Source organism: Saccostrea cucullata, unplaced genomic scaffold (genome assembly GCF_032062105.1).
Source record: "Saccostrea cucullata isolate Sc308-1 unplaced genomic scaffold, CSIRO_AGI_Scuc_v1 ctg5304, whole genome shotgun sequence".
NCBI classification, from domain to species: Eukaryota; Metazoa; Mollusca; class Bivalvia; order Ostreida; family Ostreidae; genus Saccostrea; species Saccostrea cuccullata.
In genome coordinates, this window is record NW_026930226.1 from 15,657 (window position 1) to 35,663 (window position 20,007).

General features: G+C 32.2%; 1 protein-coding gene and 1 long non-coding RNA gene across 2 annotated transcripts; both read left to right on the plus strand.

Annotated features, from left to right (window-relative positions):
• Nucleotides 1-2,781: 2,781 nt before the first annotated feature.
• Nucleotides 2,782-3,779, plus strand: LOC134283310 (uncharacterized). The gene is made up of 4 exons (XR_009995455.1): nt 2,782-2,856; nt 3,072-3,116; nt 3,442-3,492; nt 3,662-3,779. It is a non-coding gene; the product is annotated as an uncharacterized LOC134283310 (long non-coding RNA).
• A 14,321-nt stretch (nt 3,780-18,100) lies between these two features.
• On the plus strand, nt 18,101-19,783 carry LOC134283311 (uncharacterized). Its single transcript, XM_062765769.1, has one exon. It carries the CDS (start codon nt 18,101-18,103, stop codon nt 19,781-19,783), a length of 1,683 nt encoding a protein of 560 aa, XP_062621753.1.
• The last annotated feature ends 224 nt before the right edge of the window (nt 19,784-20,007 follow it).

Here is a 20,007-nt window from a genome sequence, read left to right on the forward strand (position 1 = left end):
AACGGAAATACATGTATGGTTGTTTCAACCGGGTACAATGTAATTAATTCATTCTATAAGTAGTAGATTTATCTTCTAAAGTCCACATTATTTTATTAGTGAAAAGAATAAGCATATATATTATTATATATAAATAAATTATATATAAATAAATTTTATATAAATAAATTTTATATCTTAACTGCACGCTTTCGGTAACAAATGCTCATGTTTTACGGCAATTAAAATCGTGTTATAAAATATCGATTTAAAACATAGGTACATTCATGTATATGTACAAAAATGTTTTGATTATTTATTTATTTATTTATTTCTCTATTGTTTATTTATTTTGAAGCACCTGAAATTAAATTATAGAATAATTGAATTATTTCAATGCAAGGAAAATATCTGAGGCATTCCAAATATATCGTTTATCTTGCGTTCACCGTTCGTTCACTGTTCACGTTGCACTTGCGTTTGCGATCTGCGTTCACTCACCGTTCACACTTCGTTCACCAAATTGCGTTCAGCTTTCGCACATCGTTCACTCAAGGTTCGCTCTGCATTCGTTCAGCGTTCGTTCACCGTTCAGATGGGAAAGTAGAACGTTTCAGGGACTGTCGCAACTGTTAATTTTTGCACGAGGAGAAAATCTTTAATTTTTTCATTGTTGTTCTAGGAAAGGAAGAAACATTTTCTGATGTGTCATTTTCCATATGTTGTATTCTGAACACTAATTTATCATGAAATGCTATTTTTTAAATGCATGTTGTAATCTACACGGAACAGATGTTTCTTATCTGGAAAGATCAAAACCACGTATTGACGATCTTCACTATTTCTATTTTTTTAAACATTATATATCATTTTTTAAATAAACAACCTTCCCTTTTCAGAAAATTTCCAAATATAGTGAAAGAGTAATTTTCCCTATTTTCGATGAACGTAGCAGGGTATATATACATACAGCAATTGTAAGCGTGCTATTTCGAAAGCCAAGGGCCATGATGATAAAGTTCTACATTTGTTTAACGGTAAGTTATTTGGCTAAATTTGAATTTCGTTTTGTTGATCAAACAATTATGTTTTATTTACTGCTATACATTTGTACATGTAAAAGAAAGGAGGTACCATTCATAAAGTTAAACATCGAATTGATGATCGCTATTTTATGAAATATTTTCTCTTAAAATAGCATAATGATAACACGTAATCAAGCAGTTTATTATTTTTTTCAAGACAGACAATTTTTTTACATTGAAAAAATATATTTTTCTTATGATTATCCAAAGGACATGGAAATGTGAAATTAAATTCAAACAATTATTGCATGGCTTTTGGGGCAAAATTTAGAAAAAGACTGTTCAACTTGACAAATTTATAAATGGATAATAGACACTTTAGTCATTAAGAGTTTTCTCTCTTATCCGAGTATCGATGTACCTTAAATAGTATGGATTAAATTTACTTTGTGAAAGTGTGAGATATATGTCCATGAAACGTGTCAAAAACTTTAAAGTTTTGATAATTTCCAGATTTTTTAAAAAGATTATTTACGTATATTTCAGTGTGAAATGCTTTAGAAACATATGAATCATGGTATTTTAAAGATAATTCAAGAAAATCAGATCTACAAATATGTGCCCTAACCTTTTTGGTTATCTTGAACTGTTGTATTTGTTCACTGTAAGCCCCTCCTTTATCTACACTGTTTGTTTATGTAAAATCATGTACACCCAAAATAAATTTGTTAAAATGTTTCCTTCCTATCCACAACATAGGGTTTTGGAGTATGATCGTTACTCTTTTTCCCAATCTAAAATTGTCCAGGTAAACTACCACTCCCCTTCCATGGAGGAATAGAAATAAACATGTATGCAATAGCTGAAGAAAAAAGTTACACATCACTGTTTATTCTGTGAAATAAATGAAGCCAAAGAGATGACATTTAAGGCTTTCTTGAAAGCCAAACTTGTATCTCATTAAGTCTCAAACATTGGCATTTTTTCGTTTATCAAAGTCCATATACAGATAATTATTTATAATCTGAAATAACAATACTAAGCCTAATATCTACATGATCTATATGTCGTCAACAACTACGGTGTAGTCAAGGTAAATGTAGTATCGTTTAATACTTCATATCTAATTGTTTCTGAAGATAGACAATGAAGAGATTTATCTTTGTTAATCTGCTAACATTTGATCAAAACCTTTTTCAATATGTCACTGCAATAACACACGTTTTGAATAACATGGTTTAGATTATACTTTGAATTCGTTATTCATTACATTTTATTGAATTTGTCCATTCGCTGGCTCTTTGCATAGTATTCACATGTACTCTTATTTTTTTAATTAGATTTAATACTTATAAAATTTAATAATTTACTAGCACAAATGTCTATTCACCTTTCTTAAAAATGTCAAAAGGTATTTGAATCATCGAATTATTTAAATAATTGTCCTCGTAATAGTGATCTGGCCTTGGAAGTTTGATAGTAAGAAGTGATTATTAAACGTTACTTGTACAGTTTTTAGTAGAATAAATCATGCTTAGCAATATATTTAATCAGGAATAAGTAAATTAATTCATTATATACATTATTTTTTCCAAACGTAAGTAACTGTTTTTTTTTCTTTTTATGCACAGTCTCTTGTATTTAACAATTTTCTTACAGGAATAAGAAAAGTATCCTATGTTGAAAGTAATTGATCTTAATATATAAACAATATGATTTATTAAATGCTTATTAAAACATCTTAATTTTCATGAATGTATTTCATTTTTTCTCCCAAGGTTCTTTTATCGCTGAATCTAACACAAGGGAGGAGACGTGGAACTGATTGGTTAGATGACCGATTCTTCGTTATGTAATTAAAAAGATCCTTTTATGTTGTTGGATTTTTTTCTTTCTTTTTCACTATCAAATTATAAATAAAGGAATATAGAAAATAAAATTCTTATTGTTTCATGAATATAGCTTTTCTTTCTTATAAGTATTACTTACTTAAAAAAAAGTTCAAAATGGATATAATTTATGTTTTTGAGTAATGACACTTAATTATCACTTTATTTTTTCTTTCAGTAAGAGGGATTCCGATATGTCAAAACAAGATACAGGGGTCATGATGTAAATATTTTATCTCATCATTCTTGTTTGTTTGTTTTGTTTTTTAAAAAGAGAACTGAACTTCAAAATAGAAATACTCCCTTTTTATTTGTAATACAATTTTCAAATTCTTTACAAGGGATTCCCAGGGGCCAAAACAAGATAGAGGGGTCATGATTTAATTTTTTTTGTATTATTATTATTATTATTATTATTATTATTATTATTATTATTATTATTGAGTGTGTGTTGATGATGTTTATGTTAAAAACGACAATTGAATTTCAAATTGGAAATAACCCATCTTTTTTGTGTAATGATCTATATATTATTTTTTTCCTTTCAGTGCGAGGTATCCCGATGGGCCGAAAGGAGATAGAGGGGTCATGATGTACATGTAAATAGTTCTTCTTTTTGGATTTTTTTTGTTGTTATTGTTGAAAATAGTATTGAATTGCAAATATTATAATTCTTAATTTGCCCCTTGTATGCATTTTATCTTAAAAGATTTTCTTAAAGTATTTGTTTCATGTTATGACATGCTATTTTATCTTTTCTCGTTTCAGTGCGAGAAAAATCAAACGGTTGGCCCCTAATGTGTTCTGGGGGTGAGCTGCATTTAGTCGACATATTGGGCTTTTGTGGTACAGATTCATATTATAAATAGATGATGTCTGTCCAATAAAAAACTAGAGGTACTGTGAGCATAATGAGGTCGCTTAATGATACCCCCGCCTCCCAAATGATTATAAGTGCAAAGTCGATGTATTTCTCTGGCCGGATATACGAGTCGGATCAAAAAGTGAAATAGGAGGTGCAAAATGGCAATTTGTAATTAAGAACTCTGCGAGAGTTTCATTAAATTTCACTCAGTTGTATATAAGAGGAGTTACGGATAAGATATAGGTACCCCAAAGCGTAACAGACAAACGGACGGACGGACAGCTAGAGGGACGGACGGACAGACAGACTGATGGACGGATGGACGGACGCAGAGGAAACTTATAGTCCCCCCCCCCCCGGTTTCACCGGGAGGGGACTAATAAAGACATTTGTGACACCAACTTCTACATTGAAAACTGAAACCATTGATCTTTGTCTGTCTTCTTTGTCCGGTTCTCGTCACATAAAATTTTTTAAGCATGAGGATTCTGTTGAGGCATTTTTGGTACAATTGTAGTAAAACTGAAAATACAAATGTTAGAGTAAACAATCTATAAGGTAATTGAAATGCAAAATAGAAAAATATCCTTTTTTTTATTAACTATTACTATCTTAAATGTCCTTAAGTGGGATTAATATTTCTTGGACATAAGCAGCTGTATACCAAGCATGTCCTCTAGATACTATCAAACATTGAATAATCAGATTTTCTTGAGAAGTTTCTTTAAACTTTACAACCCTGACTTTGTCTTATGACATCTGTTCTGGAAATGTTATTTCTTTTGATATCATAATCAACCATTAGGGAAGTACGAGGGTTGTTCGAAAAGTTCGTGGACGATGTCAATCTTCGTTATATAACTCATTAGAAATTCAAAATAAGGATAATGTAATATGTAAAAACATTTGTTTTGCTGATGTGTGATGTTTCATTCCATTCCATTTAACAGAAATCAATCTACGTCATTTTAAAATCAGCATGTTTTGTACCCGCGGAGCACCCTTAACGACAATGTAACGTCACAATATAGTGTCGAGAATTTCTAAAATTTATATACTATTCCTATACATTTCACAAAGTGTAATCGAATGCCCAATCATTGATCCCTTTTCTAATACTTGAAATTCATTTTTTAAGAATTGCTTTCGGTGTATTATTTCCTCTGTTATGGTTTTAATTTCTTTTATTACTTAACTTTGCTTTCACAGGGTAGGCAACTCTAAAGCACCCATGTCTTTACTTGACGTTCGAACTTTTTAAAGTTTTTGTTAAGATTTTTACAGATAAACGTTTTTCTTCGCAGATTGTCCTCACCTCATACAAAGTCTCTGTCACTCAAATACTGCCTATACGATTTGTACACACATGTACAACTCGCTTGTGACATATTTTCTTGATTCCTTCAGTATTTTTTAGTTTATTCAAGATTTTTCCTGAGTAAAAGACAAAATTGTATCGTTATCGGCTGCTCCGTGACGTTCTAAAACGTCATCGTTTTTGTCGTTTTTAACGAGGACTGCCTATCTTCTCAAGTTGATTTCTTTTCAACAAAGCAAAATATTAAGCCATGATTTGGAATAGAAATCGATTTATCAATTCTAAATTTGGATTTCTCGGTTGTTTTTCCTTTTTGCATCATTTTACAGAGAATATGACTTCAGACATTATATAGTGTTTGTTCGTAACTTACTAAATTTTGACCTGCTCCGCGATACGATTTTTGCATTTTTAAATTCTGGATAAGTTTTGAAAAAATCGTGGTATTTAAAAAAAATTTAATTCATATCCTTTGGATTTATTGTTAAAATGTTTCTACGAAATTTGGATAACATATGACGTCAAATAAAAAAGATATGACAGTAGTCCACGAACTTTTCGAACAACCCTCGTATATTGATCTACCACTTAATTTTTTGAAATAGATATACAAAAAAATAATTTTGTTATGGCCATGAATTTAAACCTCAGTCGCACAATAACGTTATCAAAACGTTATAAAAACGTTTTCAAAATGTTATTAAAACATTTTCTTAAATGTTATTACAAAGTTATTTTGTATGTTTTCTAAACGTTATCATAACGTTTTTTTATAAACATTGTCCTGTAATGTTTTGAAAACATTTTTGAAAACGTTTTCAAGACATTTTTAAAAACGTTTTCAGAACATTTCTAACAAATCTTTTAAAGCATTAAGAAATTATTTTTACAATATCAAAACCATTATACTTCCTACAGTTTTAATTAATTTAAACTTTTTCATTAATGTAACCCATGAACTGGTCTTTAACATCCACACAGTCAATAAAAGTCTTCCTTACAGAGAAGATTTGTCACAGTTTGAATATAAAAAAGATCACAATATCCTTCTCCCTTTGAAAATCATCTATTTGGCACTTGGACTTCTTTGTTTTCTTCTGAAAAACAAAGATATAGAGAATAACTTTAATTAACAAAATGAATATTCATTCTCACTAATTAATTTAGTAGGGTAAATGTTTATCCATGCATTAGAAGATTTGGAAACTATACATAGTCATAAATCCGATAAATACGAGGAAAGTGTGCCTGTGTTTTGGGCAACAGTTCTATAAAATATATTCTATATAAATCTATATATCTGCGTAGTAAATTCTTGTCAAAAACTTAAAGAATTAATAAATCCTTCCAGGATGGTGTGGAGCAAATCTCATTAAGCACAATACCTTTTATTAAAGGGTGTTATGGAAGTTAGTTCCATATTTTTATTTTATTTTCGAAAAGAAATATGACGATAAGATATTTACAATTTGTGATATTTCGTGTTAATAAAGTCCATTCTTGCTGCTGATAAGCTTTTAACTGTCTTTTGTTTAATCAATAAGGGGTGACAGGCATCAAAACAGACGGTGCCTGTTTATAAAAGTAAGTGATGCCGCATATGTGTGACATAAATTAATCACACAGGTCAAAACATCCTTCCAAATACTTTGCAAAAATTATCATATCTGTGAAAACTTCAAAATGACAAACCTTTTCTTTTGATTGATTGATTATATACTGTTTAACGTCCCTCTCCAGAATACTGTAAATCACTTTTTATTCGCGGGAACTTTATTTTCGCGTAATTACGCGAGACGGTATGCTCGCGAAAATTTCATTCTCGCGTATAATAGAATTCCTTAAGATTATATAGAGCAATGACCACAATTCGTGAAAATTTTGTCTCGCTAATAAAGAGTCATTGACTATCTCGCGAAAGAAAGGTGTCGCGAAAATTAAGTGATCTACAGTATTTCACTGATATGGAGACGTCACCATTGCCGGTGAAGGGCTGCAAATTTAGGGCCTATGCTCGGCACTCGGGGCCTTTGAGCAGGGAGGGATCTTTATCGTGCCACACCTGTTGCGACACGGGGTCTTGGTTTATACGGTCTCATCCGAAGGACCACCCCATTTAGTCGCCTTTTACGACAAGCAAGGGGTACTGAGGACCTATTCTAACCCGGATCCCCACGGGGCCCTTTTCTTTTGAAAAGTGATCTGTCGTTCTTATACCTACGCTCATCATCTTGCAGATAAGCTATTAAGAAACAGAAGTACATTGTGTAAATGTAAATTATCCTTTATTTTCATTAAATATGACAGGCATTTCTATAATTCGGCTTCTTTAAAGATGTTATGTATATATATAACCATTTGAAGGAAAAATTCTATAGTTCCCTGCTAGAAGTGAATTGCTTTAAATCTAAAGCACGTTCTTGTGATTTTGTCAAACTTGAAAATTCATCTCTTTAGTTAAGCAGTACTTTGAAATTTTTGAAAATATTTCATCCCCGAACGAACTTTCTGAACACTCCTTACATGTAATTTTTAAAAAGGTATATTTTACTGCAAACAGCCACTGTAAATGAAAAAAAGATATTAAAGCATATTGAGGAAAAAAATAAAATTTAGTCAAAATAATTTGCATGCTTTTTCCTTTCACCTTTTGCATATTGTTATGGTGGTTTAAATACAATACCTGAATTTCCATTAATTTTATATACAAAAACATCTGCATTGTAAATATTTTATAAGCTTATCTAGTTCACATTTTCCTATGTTACATTTAGAAAATATCTTTCAGACACAAATTTTGTCTACTTAAATGTTTCAATTATAGCAATGTAATTGAAATATATTTGAATACAGTTGTAGTCTTTAGACCTTGAATATTTCTAAAATGACCTTAGCACTGGATCAAGTCTCATCTTTGGAAAAACGACTCCTTTTTGTCAATTTAAGCCTTAGTTTATTTTATTTGTTAAAAGGTCAATTGTCAAAAAAAAATGATTCTCCTATCACTCTTTTTAAATGTTTAATTGACAAATCAGTCTGTAATTTTACTTGTTACAATGTTCCAGTTCGTTCATCTTTCATTTCCTCTATTAGAGATTTTTGACATGACAATCATATAAATTATAACTCAATCACAATGTGAGAAGAAAAAAAGGAATACATATTGTAAGTAAAAAAAAAATAGAAAGAAAAAAAATAATGATAAAACAAAAATACGCGAAAACTGTAAAAATAAAATTTTACATATATTATACACTATTTTCTGTAACGGATAGCCAAATCAAGCAAGGAGGGAGGGGGGGGGTATTCATTTACAAATCTGTGATTGCATTGTCTGTTGTAGAGTGCACAGAAGGAGACGATGTGTACGTATTTCAGTTTTTTAAATTAATTTCTTTTTTCTGCGGACAAGAGTGTAAGTGGTGGTCCTCCAAGAAGAATATTTAATAACTCATCTTCAGTTCAAAGTGAACGTAAAACGATTCTGAGAGAGAGAGAGTTCCACCCTGTTATGTTGAATCAAGAAGGCTGGACAAGATATTGTTGCAGTGAAAACTGCCTGTAATAGGGTAGCCGCGTGACATGCATGTAAACGGATTTTGAGCGGGTTTAGATTTAATAAGTTTGCAGATAAATTTGAAGTTTCGAATTTCGTTGAAATAATCTGCAATGTTCCACATGTTGAAAGGTTTTGATATACAAAATACAGCATTGAATCTTAAAAAGTCTGGGTCAACCTCAGTTCGATCGATGCGTTGGAGAGTGTGGCAATATCTGGAGCTTCCCTACGCTTGAAAGAGAATATGGCAGTAATGACGTCATTATATTATGTGGGAAATGAAGGTGGAGCTATCGGTGTTGCCACACTTTGCGCATGTATTCTGAGATTACCATGTCTTTAAACTGATCGTCGAATTTTTATTCTCGCTGTTTTTATAGATATTTTCGTAGAAATCGGTGAAGTCATTTGTTATCCTGTCTGGTTCAGAGCAGATTTCCCCGTAAGCTTCACGGATCTCAGGAAAAATTCTGGATGATCTTAGGCGTCTTTGCTTGATTTCCAGAATAGCGGCATGTCAAGTGCAGCATCTTCTTCTATTTCGTGGTATGTTGACTGGTGAACGTGTTGTATACCTTATCATAGGCATTTCTGTTGCATGAAATTATTTGACAGTGTTCGCCAAATCAGTTTTAGTACACTGTATGTGGGTTTTTAATTAGATGTAGGAATACAATGAATGGAGACGTTAGAATATCGATCCCTGTTTGATTGAACTGTTCAGTATCATTAGGTGAGTGAACGTCAGTAGTTCAGCGTCGGTGCGCAGTTTGTATTTCGTCATAGCCTCTGTGCTAGCTTTTATGCTTTGCTAGGAGTAAACTAGTAGAGTCTTGCAAGATAATTCGCTTAGTTTGAAAATGTAGAGTGCAGACTACAGGTAATTGATCGGATGCTTATAAACTGATCTTTCTTTGCGAATCTCGGACTGACATATCGTGATGAAAAAGAATGTAATCTAACATCGTTTGAGTTGGTACAAAAGTGAACAATACGCCCTGAACAGGAAAATAGGATAGATGAGTTGATCTACAAGTTTTCAAAAAATAAATGATTGGCATCATTTGTGTGTAATTCACAAAGTAAACGCATTGAAATCGCAAGCAAAAATAACATCGCCATACCGAGAGTAATACTCGTAAAAACCTTACATAATATCTTCAATGTACCTATGATGATTAATGTCGCTGTCATAAGGCAAATGAACACCAAAACATAAATATGGGTGTTTTGATGCAACCTGACTTGTATACCAGCAAGACATTCTGTTTGAATATCTCCTATTTGATTTATAGAGAATCTTAAATCTTTTTTGATTAGGAGAAGTATTCCCCCTTTACTGCACACAGGAGATAAAGATGCATGCGGTTGATTATTAGTATGAAGTTTAACAAAACTAAAATAGATACTAAAGTAAATACTATCAAGAACAGTTGTGAAATAACTGTTATATCCATGTTCAGATAACATGGCAACATCACACTGAGTTTTGTCTAGTACAGCACAGACTGGTAAGGTAGATGATACCTCTGATATTCCATGTTGATTTTTTAAACATTGGAAATGATGATTAGAACAATAACAACAAAACAATATATATGATTTTAACAAAATGATTAATAGAGTCATTTTATTTGTTTTCATTTTTATAATGGGAATCCCAGTCTTCCTCGGGTGTCTGCTCTTCACAGATTTTCCTCCAGTCGCGAATACTGTCATTTTCTGCAGCTGCTTCACTCTTAGGAAACCATCAGCTGAGCCTGGGTCCTTACTACTGATGCATAGTGCGTCATTTTTCGCCGGCTGTGCAGGTTTGTTACTTGTTTTCGTGGGGAATTTTGGATGAATTAAGTTAATGTAGCAAGTGGATTTGACCGTGTGTTCCTGTCTTCCCCCGTGCTGTCCTTGTCCAGATAACCAGACTGTACGTCATGTTCATTCAGGTATGAAGTACTGCTTTACAAGTCAACCTGTACACTTTGTGTGACGCACTGGCGTGGAGGATACGCGTGGGCGGCTTCTGCAATTATTTTCGCGGAAACGAGCTTTTGTAGATTACTGCACGTTTTGAATAAACACTTGATTTCACTGCTCATTTTGTTATCTTTTACTTGGCTTTCTGTAGAGTTAAGACCTTAGAGATATTTAATCTGTAACTTTGAAGTTTTTCGGAATGCATCGCAAGATTCTGCATGAGAATTGTATTCGGCTCGAAGTTTTTCAATTCAACCTTGAGTGCATGAGGAGTTCAGTAATTTCAAATCGGATACTGATTTGTTCACACACTGAATAGATTTTTCAAATTTTGACTGAATGTTTTCCAAATCACTAACTTTCTGAAATAAATTCTAAATTGTAGATCTTAACTCCATGATTAGCATTTTGGATACCATTGTTACTTCGGAGGGAATATTTTTAGGTCCATTCTTTATTGGTTCTCTGTTTTTTTTTTTAGCATACTGTACATGTACATGAATTGGTGTATTCAAAATTTCGCGGAATCAAGGGGTATAGAGTTTTTAGTGTAGACATGAATTAGCACTACACATGTTCATGCCTTATTTTGTATTAGTAAATGATTTCTTAGTGGAATTCAGGAATTAGCGCATTTTTAAGGTTGTTCATGGCAAAGCTGCTAAAATTTCGACAATCGTCGAAACTTTGATTGACTGATTGATTGATTGATTAATTGTATGTAGTTTAACGTCCCTCTCGAGATCGAAACTTTGATAGTTGCACTGTGAGTCAGGTGTGTGCAGTTGATACTCATTGTCGTTGCTTCCTTGCACTAAATCTTAGTTGATCAAATGGCCTGAACTGGTGTAACAAGTGTCTAAATGCATAAACTCACTTACTGCATTGAGTTCAGGAATATTTGGCTGCTCTTAATCACCAAAAATCTTCCGCCATATTTAATTGTCATTGTCTAAATTGGAACTGTAGACTTAATCAGGGGATAGAAGGTCAAAGAGTCGAAAGGTCAATCTAAATATGAATGAAGATTTAATCAGATGATAGATGGTCTCAGCATCAACAGGTTAAACTGAAAAACGGTAAATCTAACACACAGACCGGAGAGTTACAGGGTTGAAAGATAAATAAAATGAGCCTAGGTCACTAAGTCAATTTAAATAGGGATTGAAGGCTCAGTCAGGTTAGTGAGGTCAAATGGTCAAAATGTCAATCTAACCAGAGACAGCACACTAACAAGATCATTTGGTCAAAAGGTTATTACATATACATGGAGACCATATTATATTAAGCAAGTATTCCTCTTAAAAGAATATTTGGGATTTTAAACTCAGCATTAGAAAATGTCTTGCAATAATATTGATTTCATATAAATTGCTATGCAATGATCTATGGTATATATATTTAATGTGTATATGGTATTGTTGTCTTTATACAGATCTGCTATGGTATAATCTATGGTATTTTTCATTTCATTTCATTTTATTCAGGTAAAAATATCACAGAATGTCATGATTCACATTTAAAACATTACAGATAAATCTACTAAGAGAAAAACACATTATCTTATCACTATGCTACTAAACAAAGATCTAATTGAACATATACAGTCAGGTTATTATTATTAAATAAGTTGCATGACATACAGATGATAGAAATTACCTAAGGATAGCCCATGAAGACCTTATTTTCAATGGGGTCCTCAAATAACAGCCATTTTAGTAAACGAAAAATAAGCAATATTTTACAGCTTTCTTAAAACTTTGTTTTGTATTCATCTCTTTGGTCTCAAGTGGCAATGTATTCCAGTCTTTAGTAGCATTATAGAATAAAACATGAAGACGCTTTCCCTTTTGTCTTTGGTATAATAAAATTTTATTTTTTTGCACTTCTTGAATTATTATTATTTAGTACAAAGTGATCATGGGGATAAGCTCGTGCATTACCATGATGTATATTAAAAACATGGTTTAATCTTATTTGTTTAGCTCTATCCTCATATTTGTAGAGTTAAAATATTAATAGAACTACTCTCTTTAGGACCAAGGTTTAAATGAACCGTACTACTTTGTTCTGGGTTACTTTTACATGTAATCTGTGTTTAAGTTGCTTGTTTATTCCACAATACCAAGAAGAACAGGCATAGTCAAAATAACATTGTTTCAAGGCAGAACATAGGGTCTCTCTAGACTGTGTACTAAGACAAGATGCATTTCTATATACAGCTTACTCCACTTATATAGAACTCGCTTATTTTGAAATTCCGCTTATTTTGAAATAGAAATAAATCCCCAGTTTTTGCCTCTCATATTCTTTGCATTAAAATAACGGTTATATTGAAATCGGATATATTGAAATTTCGCTTATATTGAAGCCACTGCTCAGTCCCCACAGGTGATAATGAGTTGTTTTCATAACGGTTATACTGAAGTACTCCTTGGCGGCTGTCGTTACGGTTGGTGACAGTAATTATGCTTGATTGACCAGTTGATATACAAAGGTGTGAATAATTAAGTTTTCACCTTATGTGTTTTTATGTTGCATGTTCTAACGAAATAATATTTTTCACTGTTAAATTCTTTGCGTCCATATATATATTAACGGACATATCGAGACTTAACAGCTAAACCTTATATAGTAACCCCCATAGATCTAGGAAAAAAATATAACTTTGAAATTAAATACGTACTGTAAATGGCACTTTATATGCCTTAATTCGAAATAACTAAGGGATTGACCAGAGTACACTTACGATGAACTACAAGCAGCGTTTAGCAGTACGCAACGGTTTATGTCCGTTGTATTTTCTCCAAAACGTAAATAAATGCGATCGGGAAATAATAATGAGGTTGAAGATTGTCCTTTCAATGAAACACAAATAAAAAAAAATATTTAAACTTTCAAGGACTCATATTCTTTGTAATCTGTTCACTGTTATAGATAAACGATGACAAAATTCATTTGTTCGGGTTTGTTCTTCTTTATTTTAAATCGGGATTGAACTTGGAAAAATGGCGGCTTCACGATTTCGCTTATATTGAATTACGGATATATTGAAATAATTTGCATGGTCCCCTGAATTTCAATATATCCGCAGTAGGCTGTAAAAACTTAATTATACGTCGGGCATTAACTTTTTGTATGATGCTTTTAAAAACAATATTTTCACATGAAAGAAACTTGTCAATACAGATTCCTAAATATCTATTCATTGTTGTCTTTATACAGATTTGCTATTGAATGTTTTATAGTTTTTTGTATTTATATAGATTTGCTATGGGTTTTTTTTCCTTACATAGATCTTTATTTAATCATGTATCTATCTACGATCTCAACTCTGTTTATTGCAATACAATCTGACTTCTTATCAACTGGTACTTGTTGTCTCATGAGTAAAAACTACTTGTCTTTTTCTTTTACATTCAGGGGTATAAAATGGAAACGTTTAACGTAACTGGATAAAAAAAAGTATTATAAGATATCAAAATTTTACTCATTTTCATAACGTCTTTGTTCAGCTGTTAATGTTGGATAATAATTGATATTACCAGTTTAGTTTAGTACACATATTTCATGGATGATTGGTAAGTAAGTGGTGATGAAAGGACTTCAAAGGACAGATATGCAACTGAACACATGGTTACTATTTTAATCTCTTATTTCCATATAATGAGTAAAACATTATCATGTAAACATCACTTTCAATCTAATCATCAGTATGGAATGTTCAGTACGACAACAAACAACAAGGAATCTTGCTGTGTGCATTATTGTTGTTTCTCTTGTTCATGTCTGAAATTGCCGACTTGAAGACTTTCACAGTGTAAATTACTGCCTGAATTTGGGCTTTTGACAATCTATTACAAAGTTCTGAAAAATTTGTTTAATAGAAAGAGAGAGAGAGAGAGAGAGAGAGAGAGAATGATTTTTTGGTCGATTTTCCCCTTTTTTCTAATATATTCCCCTTTGCAGTAGACGTTTAAAATAAAGTCAAACGTCATGCATTAATATCAATAAAATTTACCACAACATAAATGAGATTGATCCCGATAATTTTGAGAAAGTGTCCTAATATTTATCAATTTTTAAATAAAAATCTTTATAAAGAAGTACCTGGTACACAAATGCTAATTTAATGTGTCATTTGTAATACAGTCAAACTTGTCTTACCGGTCACCAGAAATCAACGGCCACTTGCGGTCAGCAGCCACTCTGAGCCCCCCCCCCCCCTCCGATTTTTACTTTATATTTTAACTTGAATAAACGGCCACCTGTGTAACGCGGCCACCCAAATCCTCCCACACAACCGTATTAACACTGTAGTAGGCGGCCATTTTGTCACATAATGTGATTCTATCACGTCTTTTAATATACACATTCGCTTGTAATTGTGTGACCGATAGTAAATTTTACTTATTTAAAAAATAAAACAAATTATTTTTAGATGCGCTTAACTCTGTGTTAATGAAAAAATATTTTTGTCCTGTAAGACAAATTTGTAATTATTTTTCAAGATCGACGATTGAAAATTTAAAAGAATTTAGTCACAATTAATAGTTTTTCCATAGCTAAAAAAATTCAAGCTTAAAGCTACATTTTGTAATTTACGATATTAATTCATCATCACTATGAATATTTACTGTGAGAGTATGTGACCTAATACAGGGCTATCGGTATTTTCATACGTTTAAGATTTTGATTCCATGTAGAAGCTCTAATTATTGAATGTTTCACACCTCGAACAAAGGGTTTTTGCTGCCACCAAATCACTTAATTGGTACACCCCAAGCCCAAGCTTCATTGTTGGGCGACTCTGCCATTGTTTGCATTATTTTTGTGCAAATCATTACCAATGATAGGTTACAATCATGGACACTGGGCAAGGTCACCAGACAATGAAAAATGGACCTGATGTACTCCATAGTCAAAGAATCTTCACAGTTACATATTAAATTAGTACAGGAAGAGAGATCTCTTTCTTTTCCCCCATCTTTCTTCCTGAATTATTCAACTTAAGCCAAAATTAAAACTTGAATAAATTAAATAAAACTTGAAATTAAAATCAAAAGTAAAAGTGAAATTTAAGAAATATCTAGTAATTTATTGAATATTTAGGATTTACCATTTACATTGGTACTTTAATCAGAATTAACGCATCGAGAAGTGAGAACAATAAAATTTTACTTACTATTTAATTTTTTCTTCCTAAACAGATATTGACTGATTGGGACACAGCAAAAGGTCTAAATATTTTTTTTTAAAGATGTTCAAATACGCAGGAATCTGCCTAAATTGCTCAAGTAGTGTACATGAATATCCAAGCGTAAAACTTTCTTTCCTGCTTTGTATTCTAAGGAATTCTTTGCTTTTCAGGAGAAATTTATCAATTTACCACCAAGAACACATGTTCAATAATGTCCACAAAACTAAAATGATCCTGATTTAAATCCATTAAAATGACATCTTCATACATATAGAAATGAACATGTATTATGTTTGAAAACTATTCACTGTAGATTGTCACCTGACAGGTAGATATTACCACGAGGGTATAATTATCACATAATTTTGGGCCTGTACAAAATGGCTTCGCTTGGCACCAAATCTAATATTACTCGGGAAAAGTTTACCAACATAAACTTGCTACTCATGTGAAAACAAAATGCTTTGCATGGATTGATTATCTTGTTAATTTCACTATGAAGAGACGTTTGATAGGATTTAGTCACGCTCTACTGCACTTGACACCTGTGTTGTAGTAGAATGATTTTCAACTGCGTAAATACACCTCTCTGGTCAACTGAATAATCTTATTTGTGTGTCTGTGTATGTTAGATAGAAATTCTTAATTCTGACAGCTTTATAAAAAATAATATTGATAATTTATCAGACTATAAAAACTTCAGCAAGTAAGTTGATTGCCGATTAATAAAGTTGGGGATGGGTGTGGGGGGTGTTACACTGCTGATCATTACCTGAACATATCGTAGTGAAATTTGAGTTTATTGACACTGAAATAAATTTTTATGCTTTATTTTATTCACCATGAAACTGTCTTTTAATTAAAGCTTTTGTATTTTTTTCTTATTAAAAAAAGATAGTGGTAAGTCACATGTATTTCTTGAAATGAACCTTTAGTAATCATTCAGAAGAGTTTATTTACAATGAACTAAATGGATGTACAATATAGAAGAGAATTTAAAATTAGCGTGCGTTCGCAATCTTTTTTTTTTTTTTTTTTTTTTTTTTTGGAAGAAAATAAATATTTTGACCTTGATCCTTGGAAAAGGACTTCTCGAAAGTAGGTGTTCTCTTATAGCTAATCATCCAATATTTTCAAAAATAGTCATGCTGTTTAAGACTTCTGTAATCCATATTAGATTTATTTTTGAAGTAATTTTATGGAATGAAAAATTAGTTGAGTGTCAAGGTATAACAAATTGAATTATTGTTTGTCCATTGAAACATAACGTTCAAACTGGATTGTATCACGACTTCTGAAAAGATTGTATTGGTATATAATATAAAACAACAGTCATTCAACTTTGTCATTGTTGAAATAACTTAAATAAGATATTTTGTAAAGGGTTTTAGATGCAAAGATAATTTAAAGGGTTTTTAAATCACATGTCCACACAGTAGGTCAAAATAAAGACAAGAGGAAGATTGCTTATATCCTCAGCTTTATATTCTTAAAATAACTAGATACCTAGATAGACACGTATTGGAATTACAGGTAAGAACGCATTTTAAATCTAAAAATTAATTATTCAATTTTTAATTTCATTCATTGATTTTTTGTGTTTTGATTGGAACAAATTCAGGAAAAAGTTTATCGATAAGTTTCTTAATCAGAAGGACTTTCTAAACCCTATTTTTTTTTATTAAAAAAGAAGTCGTAACTGTAAGTCTGCCTTAGATAAACAATTACAGAAATTTAAGACTTAATAAAAACAAAACAGTGTACTTTCTTAAACAACCACAAAGACATCGGTCGCTCCTTTAGTCAATTATTAGGATCACCTTCAGCATTTTATGAAAATCTAAAAAAAAAAATCATCGATTGTATCTTGTTAACGTCCCGTTGAAAAGTTTTCTCCCAGAAAGACACGTCACGGAATGGTGGCGGTTACATATGAGTGAAAAATTATCGAGAAAGAAGTTAAAAACAAACAAACAAATACTCTCCACACAGTTTTACTATCTTCTTTTTCTATAATTGCGAAAGAAAGTAAATACATTTTAAATATTTGATTACTTCACTACAAATACTACACCGTAAACAACTCAAAGGATAATTTGTTTTGTAAATTTTTGACAAAATTACTTGATAAGACTGATGCAATATAAGATGCATAAAATTCTTTTATTACACATTAATAATTGTTAATACAATGCTTTTCACTATTGAGCTTCATAATGATATACTGTTATAATGAAACCCCGTAGTTTTATTCACAGTGAAGCCTTCATCATGTGATCAAGATACCAATTATGAACCCCCAGTACAGTGCCCAAGACATCCTCCTCTGTGACCTATGTCAAACAGCTGCATTACATAGTCATTGTAAAGTGTGTCAGATTAACCTCTGTAATGTTTGTGTTGGGGAGCATCTTTCTGATTCATCCAAAAGACATAATGTTATTCCATACAAACACAGAACCTCTACTCTTAAGTACCCAAAATGTCCAAAACACAGCGAGAAAAGTTGTGAGCTTTATTGTGAGAAATGTGATATTCCTGTCTGTTCTACCTGCATCTCCTCTTCTGTTGAACACAAAGGACATATTTTATCAGACTCTCTGCAAAAAATATGTCTTAAACGAAAAATTCTAGAAGAGGACTTAAATGAATTAGAGAAAACAATCTATCCTGTTTATAAAGAATTCGAAAAAGATTTAAAATCTAAAAAGGAAAGCTTTGAAGAACATTATGAGAAACTGGCAACAGCTGTCTCTAAACAAGAAGAAATTGTGCAGCATAAAATCCACAGCATTGCCAAAGAACACATATCTAATATCCATGAGATGAAAAACAAACATCGAGCTGCTTTAAATAATCAAGAAAAAGAAATCAAACATATAACTTCTGATGTAAAACATAACATGCTTGAACTGAAAAAAATACTGGACTCTGACGATGTGTCTCTTATCTCTGAATACAATTCAAGGAACTCTGAATTTAGATGTCTACCTCCAAAAGTCAATGTTTTACCACCAAGATTCTCTACTCATTGGATAAGCAGAGAGGAGCTCCATGTAATGTTTGGTTTCCTATCAACATTATGCATTACAAAAGAAGAACATGGCTACACAATGAAGACGCCAGAAGCTGTATGCTGTCCTCCAGTCAAACCACTGCTTGATGAGCCAAAGCGCATTGCAACCATACAAACTCGATTTGAAAGGCTAAACAGTATCACCTGTCTCAGTGATGAGGAAATTTGGACATGTGGAGAAAATCAAATCATAAAGCTTTACAACATCCAGGGTAAACTGCTTAAATCAATTAAAACCAGGTCAGATGCAAGAAATATAACAGTGAATAGAAGTAGAAATCTTATTTATACAGATTTTCGATCTGTATACGAAGTAATAAATGAACAGATTCGTAAAGTGGTAAAAAAACAAAGGGCCCAAGGCTGGGGTTTTTTATATGACTGGTACCCTGTCTCTGTCTGTAGTACCTCCTCTGATGACCTCCTGATTATCATGCGCAACCATTCATCTGACAGGCAATCAAAGGTTGTACGTTACTCGAACTTTACAGAGAAACAAACAATTCAGTATGATAGTGAGGGTCAACCTCTCTACTCATCTGATAGTACAAACGTCGTTGAGAACAGGAACTTTGATATCTGTGTGGCTGACAAAGGAGCAAATGCAGTGGTGGTGGTCAATCAGACAGGAAAACTCCGATTTAGATACACTGGTACTCCCTCCGCTACAAACGGATCATTTTATACATACGGCATCACAACAGACAGCCAGAGTCATATTCTGACAGCTGACTATAACAACCACTGTATTCACATTCTAAATGAAGACGGACAGTTCCTCTGTTGCATTTATAACCGTGATCTATATCGCCCCTGGACTTTATGCATTGATACCAGAGACAACCTTTATGTCAATGAGCGTTACAGTGGTATAATAAGGAAAATCAAATACATGTAGCGCTGTAAATATACACGCTTTGGAACAAACATTTTTATCTTGAATCATATTCAAATCATTATCATTATTTCGTGTTCAATAGTCATCTGATATGTCATCTGACATGCTTTCCTTCTTTGCAAACATTAAGATTGATTGATTGTATGTTGTTTAACGTCCTCTTGAGAATCGTTCTCTCATATGGAGACGCCACCACTTATCAGTGAAGAGCTACAAAGTTTTTT

Bases quoted from the DNA above. Each gene is read 5' to 3' on its own strand.
- LOC134283311 (XM_062765769.1), top strand. From the start codon at position 18,101: ATGAACCCCCAGTACAGTGCCCAAGACATCCTCCTCTGTGACCTATGT.